Source organism: Dipodomys spectabilis, unplaced genomic scaffold, assembly GCF_019054845.1.
Source record: "Dipodomys spectabilis isolate Male_0828 unplaced genomic scaffold, ASM1905484v1 ptg000387l, whole genome shotgun sequence".
Taxonomy (NCBI): Eukaryota; Metazoa; Chordata; class Mammalia; order Rodentia; family Heteromyidae; genus Dipodomys; species Dipodomys spectabilis.
Window position 1 is genome coordinate 2,456,005 of NW_024871064.1, and position 12,571 is coordinate 2,468,575.

The 12,571-nt window shown below is 41.2% G+C and overlaps 1 protein-coding gene across 1 annotated transcript; it reads left to right on the forward strand.

Annotated features, from left to right (window-relative positions):
• Positions 1–296: 296 nt before the first annotated feature.
• Positions 297–10,064, forward strand: Ca3 (carbonic anhydrase 3). Its single transcript, XM_042667296.1, has 7 exons — positions 297–472; positions 1,134–1,331; positions 3,807–3,925; positions 5,243–5,335; positions 6,287–6,349; positions 7,629–7,784; positions 9,219–10,064. The coding sequence occupies exons 1-7, from the start codon at positions 439–441 to the stop codon at positions 9,336–9,338; spliced, it is 783 nt and encodes a 260-aa protein (XP_042523230.1). The 5' UTR covers positions 297–438; the 3' UTR covers positions 9,339–10,064.
• Positions 10,065–12,571: the final 2,507 nt, after the last annotated feature.

A 12,571-nucleotide genomic window follows, 5' to 3' on the forward strand; every position in this document is an offset into this window, starting at 1 on the left:
CAGTCTCCCCGGGGACCCCCCAGAATGTGGATGCAGGGAAAGCACAGAGAGAGGGAGGAAGGCAGGGAGAGAAGTAGCCAGCAGCTCGCGCCAGCCAGCACCTCGCACTGCTGGAAAGCCCTCTGGCGTTAGCAGGGAGGGAGGGAGAGATGCAGGGTTGGAGCCAGGGTTCCGGGGGAGAAGTTGGGGGGGGGGGTGGCCCTCTGCCACGCCACCCCTCACCTCGACAGCTGTCCAGCTCTTGTAATTCATTGGCTTTCCCCACTCTGCCCCCCCCCCCATCCCGTGCAGTTTAGGCCCCCTGCCCCACCCTCTCTAACCTAATAAGGCCATGCCGTGCGCTGGAGACTCGTATAAAAAGCGAAGTCTTCGCAGGGACTCTGCAGGACGCCGGAGAGAGGAGACCGGAGCCGTCCAGCGCCCGCAGAGAAAAACAGCATGGCCAAAGAGTGGGGGTACGCCAGCCACAATGGTGAGTGCGGCAGGCACGGAGGCCTGGGTCCCGGACACTGCTGGAGGGGCCCTGAGATTGCTCAGAAAGGGGGATACTCCAGGGAGTACCCGGCGGCGTCGGAGTGGGTCAGAATTAATATCCACTGAGCTTTTCAGGTGCTGACACTTGGTCCCCACTCCTAGATTCTTAGTATTTTCCTTGCAGGAAGCTCAGGGAAGCTCAGGAACTGGCTTTAGAAACCTCGCCTCACCTGAGATGGAAGACAGTTAGGTGGCTGATTGCACCTCAGTTTGTGAGGTAGACAACTGCATCACCTCTCCCCTACCTGGCCTGTGGCTTCTACCAAACTCATGGTAAAGGGAATACAGGTTGCCCTGAAAATGATAGCCACAAAGTAATGCAAAAACATCTGTGGCCAATAAAGTCCATTTCCCAAATGAGCCTTTTAGGCCACATTTCTGAGCCAGCAGGAAGAATACATGGAGTTAAATATAATCTCTGGGTGCACTGTGAAAAAAAAAAAGATGCATTGGTCTTAAATGCTGCCTTGTATTGCCCAATCTGAACCCTAAACCCTTTCATAATCACTGTCTGACCTCTGTGTATTTTGCTGGTTTAATCAATTAGAAAAGGGTCGTGAGTTGTACTGCTAAGTATATCCCCTTAACTCTCTTTCTAGGTCCTGACCACTGGCATGAACTTTACCCCATTGCCAAGGGAGACAACCAGTCACCCATCGAGCTGCATACTAAAGACATCAAGCATGACCCTTCTCTGCAGCCGTGGTCAGCATCTTATGATCCTGGCTCTGCCAAGACCATCCTGAACAATGGGAAGACATGCAGAGTGGTGTTTGATGATACCTACGATAGGTCAAGTAAGTACAGTACTTAGGTAGAGGTACACGGACACTTCCAAGGTTTGTATTGGCAAAACAGTTTATGACAAAGGCATAAAATCAGTGGGCAGAGGGAGTGCTTCATCCTTGAAAATGGAGATGACACTCAAATGGGCTTTTAGTTAAGGAACTATATGCATTGAAGAGGAATGTTTTGCATGCTAACTTTCATCACTTGGTTGCTGCAAATGGCCCCAGGCCCAAACTACACATTGGTAACGCACTCCTGAAATGGACAGTGGTGGCAATGATCATCTACATTAGCATTCTTTAGACACTCCTGGCTTGTAGCTGAGAGTTGTGGTGCTTCTTGACCATGGTCTGGAAAGAAAGGCTCTACTGGAAAGTCCCTCAGATTCCATTCTACAAAGCAAGAAATCAAATAGGCCCTCTCCCCCCTCTCCTCCTGCATCCCAGTACCTGGGAGGAAGCCAATCCAGGGGAGAGAATAGGCCGTTGTTTGGGTCATGATGACTTGGTTCAGTGTTTTCATGGGCTTCATCTGAATAATCTCTTCTGATGAGAGTTTCTAAAGCCTCTACTTCTTGGTAGTACTTGTGGATAGGAAACTGGAAAAGTCACATGATTTAAAAAGTTCAACATATGCTAAGAAATCAGTGAAATCAATAAAGGTGATTAACAATGCTTTATTCCACTGTGAGTTTATAATCTTCCTTTAATAATTTGATGTAACTGCACAATAACTGTTTCTGAAAACCATATTTTTAACAAAGTTGAAATTACTCCTGTTGACATAGTATATAAAGGAAAGTTTTAGTGGTACTCTAACCAAGAATGATAAAGTCATATTTCCTTCCTATTAGAGGGCTCCAAGCAAAGAATAAGAAGATTGCATCTTCTTAGTAATTTCATGTTGCTGTCTTTCCCCTACCCCCTTTACCACTGAAATCAAGCTCCATTTTGAAGAGAAAACAACATTAGGAAGCAGTTATTAGGTTGCATCACATGAAAACACCATTTTTGTAAGCAAAAAAGTCAAATATTAGTGTTTCATGGTTTATTCCAATAAATTGGACTCCAATATTCAGATGAGAACTATTCAAATGATTAGATTAGAAAAGTACAAATCAAACCACTTTCTCCCTTATGACCAAGCTCCTACAGGTCTAGCATTATTACTTTAGAACTGATCATGGTCCCCTGCTACCCTTTGATTGTCATTTTGGCCTAGTTTTTATTGCTAAATTTTGATATTAGGGCTCCTACACAGTCTTCAATATTTCTTTTTTTTTCTTGGTTGGTCATGGGGCTTGAACTCTGGGCTTGGGCGCTGTCCCTGCACTCTTCAGTTCAAGGCAAGTGCTCTACCGCTTGAGCCACAGTGCCACTTCTGGTTTTCTAGTAGTTTATTGGAGATAAGAGTCTCATGGACTTTCCTGCCCGGGCTGGCTTTGAACCACAATCCTCAGATCTCAGCCTCCTAAGTAGCTAGGATTATAGGTGTGAGCCACCGGTTCCCACCTCTTCAATATTTCTAGAAGTTATCTGCGGCTTCAAATGACTCCCTTAGGCTAGATGAATTGAGACCAAATTAAGTGACAGTTTGAAATGTCTATGCAGGGAGCCAGGTTCATGTTACCAAGAATTATCAAGTTTACCAGCAGTCTACATTGGTTAATTTCCAGGAAATTTTCTGAGTTTTTCCATTTCTAATTATTTGAGAGACACCATGTAAGTTAGATGTGGATGAAAGTTCTTTTCTGTCATCTTAAGAAAAGTGTAATCACAGCAAGACAGGCAAAGGAATTTCCTTTTGCACAGTGTTTACTATGCCGGCTTGGTAAACTTGCTAAGGTATGTAATCTTAGTTAATCTTCACAGCAGCTCTGAAAGTGTGGAATTATTATCACCTTCTTAGAGATGCAAAAATGGGTTCAGAAAAGTTTAGCAACTTGCTTGAGATCACACAACTATCAAAGATGGAGCCACGAATGGAGTCTCAATCAATCTAGTCTGGCTCAACTGCCCAGATCTGCCCACCACATACCATTACTGACCTGGTCTTTGGCCATATGCACCCTGCTTATCTCTCAATTTATTTATTTATTTATTTATTCAGTCATGGGGCCTGAACTCTGGGCCTGGGCGCTGCCCCTCAGCTCTTCAGCTCAAGGCTAGTGCTCTACCACTTGAGCCACAGCGCCACTTCCAGCCCTTTTTGCTTATGTGGTGCTAAGGAATCAAATCCAGGGCCTCATGCATGCAAGGCAAGTGCTCTACCACTAAGCACCTTCCCAGCCCCTAACCTCACAATTTTAATTTTACAAGTGTTAGACAAGACTTTCTATTGTGAGAAGGAGTGCTTGGGAATGACTCTATGTGCCAGACAAACTACTTGTCCCACTCAAGTTTATTCTTTAAAAGCACTTGGGTAGCACAGGGCTCTGTAAAAGCTATGTGAACTCACTGTTGACCCTCTTATCTGACTTGTAGTGCTGCGAGGTGGTCCTCTCTCGGGACCATACAGACTTCGCCAGTTTCATCTTCACTGGGGCTCCTCAGATGATCATGGCTCTGAGCACACAGTGGACGGAGTAAAGTATGCAGCAGAGGTAGGAGAAACTGCCCTAATCGATTCTAGGTCTTGCCCAGTGAAAACTGACAAATTAGGAACAATATCCATAGCAAGAAAATAACATGTGCTGCTTTTGCTTCAAGACTGATATTGGAAAATTACAGCATAAATGAGAATCTGCCAAACATGCCAGACTAGATGACAAAGTATGGAATGCTGCTGGGTAACATCATGCATACGCATTTCCAACCTTATGTTAAGAAATTAGATAGTTGTTGACATAACAAAAAGGCTGGGGTCCTGAAAGAGAACCCAGACTTATAAGAACAGCTAACACTTATTAAATGCCTACATGTTTTAATTCACTTGATCCCCTCAGCAACTCCATACAAGGGGTGGCAGATGAGGCAACCGAGGCAGAGGGGCACATAGCTGATGAGTGCTAGACCTGGTATATTTCATTTTTTTAATGCAGCTTTGTTTCGGAGCTCATCATCTTATCTAATATCCCATACAGCCCCTTTACAAGAATAAAGCAATAGCATCTGCTAACTGATTAATGCTCATGTTCTAATCTCTCAGCGAAGGTGTGTGTGCATATGCATGTGCGCATGTGTAGCTTGTATCAAGGCAGGAAGTTACAAATGGAAGAAGGCCCATTCTCTACATATCTCTTTATGAAGCCATGCCTGTAAGTAGGAATCCCTGCCCTAGAAGCGAGGATCCATTTCTTTCCCTAACTCACTCTTTTCAAGGTCAGGTTCTGGTCAGCATAGAGACAGGAACAGGAACCTGGAGGTACTTTGTGGACGTTCTTTTCAGTGGAATCATTTGAATGCTTAATTGTTGGTTAGATGTAAAGCAACCCAGAGTACTTGACTGTAATCATTCCCTACAGCCCAGCTAGTGAGCCCGTGGCAAGATAATCATTGAGAAGAGCTTCCTCCACAAATAGGAAAGATGAGAAGATTTTTTCCAGATGTGGCAAAGGCTTTGAATTTGACCTTCCTGCATGGAATTATTTCACTCTGTTGATCCAGAATGAGATATTTTGTAACTACTTAAAAACTATTCTTTGGCCATTCTAAGTAACTCAATATGGGAAACTTTAACTGTTGTTCATGTTCTAAATTAAGATAAGGTTGCCACCAGGATCTAGTCCTGTGAGTAAAGGGAGATACATTAACATTTTCCCCCAAGTATTGCATGCTAATATTTAGAAATGTATCCACTTCTGTGACAGGGTAAAGTGATAACCTTCAGATGACATATTTTTGAGCTCTATTGTGGATCATTTCAAACCCAATTCCTTATTCCTGGGATTTACCTTATAAACTGCCTTTTATGCTTTCAGCTCCATTTGGTTCACTGGAATCCGAAGTATAACACTTTTGGGGAAGCCTTGAAGCAACCTGATGGAGTTGCTGTGGTTGGCATTTTTCTGAAGGTAAGGTGAAAAGTAACCATTTATATACTTTTTTTCTTTGAAAATTTAGTTCCTTATCAATGCTTAAAAGGCCATGAGTTTTTTTTCTCTGTTCTGGCTTAAAGGACAAGTGTGTGTGTGTGCGTGTGTGTGCATGTGTGTGTGCGTGCGCGTGCGTGTGTGTGTGTGTGTGTGTGTGTGTGTGTGTGTGTGTTTGTGTGTATGTTAGGAACAGGCTTCCTGGGAGTGTGGTAATGGGGACAGTGGAGGAGTGTGCTCATTATCTTTTCCCACTGCTCCATTTTGACTGCACTGGAAACCAGCAAAGCTCATGCTGAGAACTTCGGTGAGGCCAAGCGCCTGGCTGAACATCCCCTCAGATTAAGGTGGCCACCATCCACATGATTCCAGGCTAAGATAGCACCAGGAATGTGTGTGTTGTTCAGCCAACCTTGGTTTAAAGAGGACTTAGTGTCATTAACACATGAATTTACTGGTAACATAATCCAGATTTTAAGCCACAAGTGACAATCTGGCTTCTTTCTTTTTGAGTGACCTAATTTGTTTTATGTTCTGAATACATTGGGTCAATTTTAGCACTTGCATAGGAGATGGATGAGGCCTAAGACAAGAAGAGAATGAATTTGGTTTTGGATAAGTGAGTCTATTTTAGCTTTAACTCTATGAAAAAAAAAGTGGAAAGATGTTAAAGAGAAGGTCAAGGACACAGAATTAGATCAACATGTAATTTTGTGGTTTTGTACTTCAAAGGATTGGAGTCCCAGTTTAGACCAGAAAACATGTACTCTAAAATCTTGGAGGAGAAATAAACTTATGTTTTGCCTGGAGCAAGATATTCTGGCAGATTTATAAACACTAGTTGCATGTAGATAGATCAAAATCAGTTTGTAAGACCATCTTAAATTATGGAGAAGGGAAAAAAATGATGTTGGATTTCTGTTTTCTTTATAGATAGGGCGTGAGAAAGGCGAGTTCCAGCTTCTTCTTGATGCACTGGATAAAGTTAAAACAAAGGTAAAAGAAAAACATCTTTCCTTTTCAAATAGAAAGCAGACTTCAACTTTCTTTTGCATTTTCAAGTAGTCATTAAGTTTGGTGACTGTATTAATCAAACATATCAAACTAAATGTCATTATGTTTGTATATGTAAAGAACTTCCAGGATAATTTCACACATATCATTTTATTTGATTGTCTCAGCCTATCAGATAATGGCTTTGTTAAAATAGTAGGTGAAGGAGAAAGGAAGTGGTTGGCTTTTTCCTCTTTCCAACCATACTGGGGCACAGTATCACAGACAAGGCTGGTCTTTTGTTTTGTTTTCTTTTTTTGAGAGTTTTCCTTATATAGCCTAGGTTTGCCTCCAACTCTTGGTCCTCCTGCCTCAGTTTCCTCAGTGTGGGAACTGCAGGTGTGTAACACCATATCTACCTTAAAGCTGGTCTTGTTAATCCTTGTCAGGAGGACCCATACAACTCTACAGTAGAGCAAGTCTTCTAGCTAATAGATCTTTGTTGTCTTTGGAACTATTCTAATTAGCCACTATTAAATTTAGCCACTACAAGAAATAGTCTAAGTTTAACATTTAATAAAAATATAAGCTTCTTTTTCTAATGATCATCAAGAATCAAAACTTCAACTTAGATGAAATAATATTGGAACCTTTCAGATCCAACATGAGTTTGCCCTTGTATGAAGTGACAGAATTATAGTGCTACTGAGGGTAAAAACAATAAAGCATGCGATATTACAATGATTGTACTGGATTAAATCACAGCATTAAAAACCAGGCTCCTGTCCCTTGGCCTTTTGTTTCTGAAAGGCCTGAAACTTATTATAACATTCTGTTTTATATTTACAACTTTCTAAGAACGGCTCAAGTCTGTAATCCTAGCTACTTGGGAGGTAAAGATCTTGGAATAATGATTCAATGCCAGCCTGGGCGAAAAAACAAAAGTTTATATGATTCCATCTCAACCAACGGCTGGCTGCGTGGTCGATGTCTATTATCCCAATGAAGAAGGGAGTAGAATTCCAAGCCTGTCTGGGTATAAAGCCAGACTGTATCTCAGAAAATAACCAACACAATCAAAGGCTGGAGGAGTGGCTCAGGTGGTAGATTGCCTGGAGCAAGTGTGAGAACCTGAGTTCAAATTCCAGGACCACCAAAAATAGATAAATAAACAAATAAAGGGTTTCTTTTTTATTTTTTACTTAATGGTGAGACTTTGGAAGAGGACAAGGAGGACCATGTTTATGTGCCCACGCATGCTCTCTGTGCCCGTGTTCTCTAGGGCAAGGAGGCACCCTTCACCCACTTTGACCCATCCTGCCTGTTCCCGGCCTGCCGGGACTACTGGACCTACCATGGCTCGTTCACCACTCCACCCTGCGAGGAATGCATTGTGTGGCTGCTGCTGAAGGAGCCCATGACTGTGAGCTCTGACCAGGTAAGCAGCAGCCAGATCCCCAAGAGCACCTGGACTTGCATTGCTGACTTGGTGTGGAATTTACAGATGCTGAATTGAAAATAGGTAGCTGATAAACAAGCGCTTACCAACATGCTCAGCTAGAGATGTCAGCTAGCCCTGGTTAATTGCACTCAACCTGTTCAGCTTTCTCAAACTCGGCTTCCCGAGGGTACCCAGATAAATTAAAAGTGATTGTAATCATGAACAATGACTGACTGTATTTGAGTTTAGACTCATGTGAGTCTTTGTTCACATGAAATGGTTAGGAGATAGGAGAGCAAACTCAAGCCTGGGAAGGTACATGGAATTAGAAAAGATTTAGTATGTTAGTGAAGAGTATTGTATTTCTCCAGTTTAGCACATAAATACACTGAGACTCAGAAAGACCAAGTAGTTTACCGTGAATGCAACCAAGTATAGGATCCTCATTCCAGTTCTGTTTTGTCTTCTAATAGTTCTCTGCCCTTCTTCTCAGGCCTCTCTATTTCTTTTTACCCAAAGAATGTTCTAGCAATGGTGACTAAGAAGCTTTCAAGGAAAAACTATTTGTGAGAAACAAAGAGGATGTGGACATGGAGAACACAGTGAAACATCCTAGAATGTGCAGCAGGTTTATTCTAATAGTAAAAAGAGTTCACCATTCTATTTCTTGCCTAAGACAAAAGATTTCTTCCAGTGTGGACCAAAATATATACATTGATATTCTTTTAATCAAAAGATCAGATCTATAATCCTAGCTACTCAGGAGACAGGTCTGAGGATTGTGGTCCAAAGCTAGAACGGGCATGAAAGTCCATAACACTCTTATCTCTAATAAACCACCAGAAAAACAGAAGTGGCAATGTGGCTCAAGTGGTAGAGCACTTGCCTTGAGCTGAAGAGCTGAGGGACAGCACCCAGGCCCAGAGTTCAAGCCCCAAGACCGACAAAAAAAAATGTAGACTCTACTTTCTTTCTGCTCTTTAAAAATAATTGACTCCATGAAGTTACACAATGAAAGACTATTAAACTTACTCATAAATGCACCAATATGCTAAATTGCCATCACCTTCTTAAGAAAGTGTCTACTCCATACTGGACTCCATACTCACCCCTCTGTGCATCACCTTGACAATAAAATAAATAAATAAAGTGTATTACCCATACCAAAAATAAATGAATAAAATTTAGAAGAAACTCAGGAGAGTAAGGATTTGATCAGAGCCCTTGATGATCTTGGAGTAAATAAAAGAAGGGAGGTTTTACAACTGAAAAAAAAATTTATGAACTAGAGCCAGCTGCTCTGGACTGGACACTGGCGCAGGGTTCATAGCTTGCTTGTGCTTCTTAGAAAGCCACTGGCTTCTCACTTGGTTGCATTGTGTGCCTGCTGGGTAAAAAGCTTTGCTAATGATCTGCCCCTTTCCCTTGTAGATGGCCAAGCTGCGCAGTATCTTTTCCAGTGCTGAAAATGAGCCCCCGGTACCCCTGGTGGGGAACTGGCGCCCACCACAGCCCATCAAGGGCAGAGTGGTGAGAGCCTCTTTCAAATGAGGCCATGGAATCGTGCCCTCTTCATGAAAGGAAACCTGGTCTCTGGAGAGCTTGGGTCACCGCCTCCTGGTGCTCCACCGAGTATATTTCACTGCTCCACAGCACGAGAGGCATGTGGGTGATGTCCTACCAAGACATCACAGTTACATTGACAAGATCTAATCTGAAAGAACAAGTTTCACACATTGCCTTTGTAATAATCATCTTTTCTATAAAACAGTATTTCTAGTAAGGTTTTGATAGAGAAGAAACAGATGGAAGGACAAAGGAGAGAATAACTAGTGAGTGCCATTTCTTTTCCTGGATCTTAAATTTCCCAGAACCTTGTGTTTCCTGTCCTATTGTGATTGGTCCAGTTTTCAGAAGTAGTAAGCCTATATGTGAGAATAGAGGTATAAGAAGGTCATATAGCATCAGCTACAGATTAAAATGATTGTGGACACCAGGAATTGAAATGATCACCTATTTATCTCTTCCATAACATCATCAAGAAGTTCATCATTTACTCACACTTCAGCTACCACCACTCTGTCTTGGATTATCAGTGAAAGGAAAACACAGTATGACCAATTGTTTTAAAAATAGTTGATCCAGTGTTTGAGTTTCTTCTTCATAGAGATGGTTTTCTTTACCTGAAGCAGGGCCATTTTTTTTTAAAATGTCACTACTTTAATCCTTGCATGCTTATTAAAATAAAAGCTGTCTGTGATAACTTTGGAATTCAAAGTTGGAGTGAATATTATCTAGAATAGAAGGAATGGACAATACTTGGAGCAGAGCAGTTGTACTGATCACCAATATCAATAAAGACACAGATGCAAAACAAAACAAAACAAAAAACCCTCAGAGGTTGTATGTTTAAAATGGAAAAAAATGTTATACATAACAAAAATGGAGTGAAACTGAGAATGATAAAATCTGTGTGTGTGTGTGTGTGTGTGTGTGATAAAGGACTCAAGTTTGAGTTGGGACACTACATTCCCTAGTGAGGGAACGAGGTAGTGACAAAACTGTAGACTAAAGGAATGCACAGTAAGGATTTGAGAACATGAAATAGTTCCCAGATGGGGCTGGGAAGGTGGCTCAATGGTAGAGCGCTTGTCTTGCATGCCTGAGGCTCTGGGTTCGATTCCTCAGCACCACATAAGCAAAAAGAAAAAAGCCAGAAGTGGCGCTGTGGCTCAAGTGGTAGAGCACAAGCCTTGAACTGAAGAGCTGAGGGACAGCGCCCAGGCCCAGAGTTCAGGCCCCATGACCAGTCCTTCCCCTCCCTCCCCCCCAAAAAAAAGAAATAGTTCCCAGACACTGCAAAGTTGGTTAGGTTGGTTAGGATTACTTATATTTATGAGCTTGGATGCTTGGAATTCAGTGTGACTGTAGCTTTTATGTCATTTTTTTTATAAAGAGAAAAGTCCATATGGTTAAACCTTTTGAACATTTATAATCGCCACACTTAAAGACTAATTTTGCAATTAGTGGCTTTTTATCATCTTTATTTCTTCACTGGCTAATACATTACCTACTTCAGTAAAACGGCGGCAAAAAGTTCGTTACCATAAGGAAAGGAACACAGCATTGGGTCAGGAGAGTCCTGAGATTCTAAAACCAAGTCACATGGCAGAGTCCTGTGAGGCTGGTTATTTAATAGATTACCACTTGGGTGAAGCAAAACCAGGTTGGTCAGTGTGAAGTGGCTGTGTTAATTAAATCCCTTGAAATTTAGAAGGTATGGAGCTTTGATCATTAGTGTTAATACACATGCTGATTCTCTCAAGGTACTTACTTGGTCATGTTAGTGCACTATAGTATATATATGCATATATAGACATATATGTATATATCTATATCTATATATATGTCCAGGATTCACTCTGTGTGGGGCCGGAATATGGCCTGATGCCATTTAGGAGTGGCTATTATTCTAGTATACAAGTTGGAAAAACACTGGATCCAAGGAGCTGTCCCTAGGCCATCAGTTTAACAAAGGCACTGGTATGAGTCTCACACATTGACATTTTCCATGTCCCCTAATGCTATGTTTCCCACATGATAAACACTCAGTGAATATTGAATGAATGTATGATATCATGAATATAGAGGTGGCTAGGAAAATTACTCATCTTCTTGAGCCATGCATTACTCAGCATAGTTATTTTGAAAGCTGGTTTATATGCATCTTGATTAGTTTAGAACTTCTTAGAAAATGATCTCCTTAAGTTGTAGGTGGTGAACCTTCCAGCAGAACATATTCTGAGTAATTGCTGGTGCTTATAATTGTCAACCTACTGAAACCTTCCTCCCAACCTTCCCCTGACTTCAGAACTGCAGCATCACAAATGTGCCCTGGAATGCTGAAGTCATACTTGCATCCTGGTCTTCCCTGGGAGAAACAGTCATACCTGAGACAATCATAGGCTACAGAGGCCTGACCAAGAGCTGCTGAGGTAGAAAGGTTCTGGTATCTTTCCACTTTTGTTTCTCAGAATGTTGTCTTTGCCCATATCTTCACACTTTAAAATAAGACAGAAAGTAGTTGGAAATAAGTGTTTCCTAGTAGTCAGATGATCATATACTTACAAAGCTTACACATGGGACAGCAGCATCCTGAACTTACAGAATATAGAGTACTAATAGGAGTGTAAGTATATAACTGTTACCCTTTTAAATTGGAGATGGTTTATATTTATGAAAATGCAAATAATAATTGAGGTCTCGATCTGAAAACATTTAAAATGTATAATTATTAGTGAATATTTTTGTGACATATTCAAAGTATTCTACAGACTATGTAAAACAGACAACATCCATGTCTAACTGCAGTCACTCACACACACACACACACACAAACACACACACACACACACACACACACACACACTGTCCAACTACAAACAGGCATATTTGTTGATGTTAATGCATCATTTACCTAAATAAGAACTGACACAAATAAAATTAGTATAAAAATAATGTGGTCCAAAAATGCATAAATACCATATTGGTGGAAAGTTAATTAGTTAAAAATTAATTACTTTCCTAGTTTCTCTCCTTGTTTCATACTAAATGCCAAGCTCTTGACATGAGCATATTATTTGCCAGAGGAAGAAAGAAAGAAGAAAAAAAAATGAGAAAAAGTGAAAAAACTGTGAATATCAGCTTTAAAAATTTTCAAGTTTTATTTTCCTAACATCACATTATCTGACTTTTTCCGCTTGACTAATACCTATACTAGATAT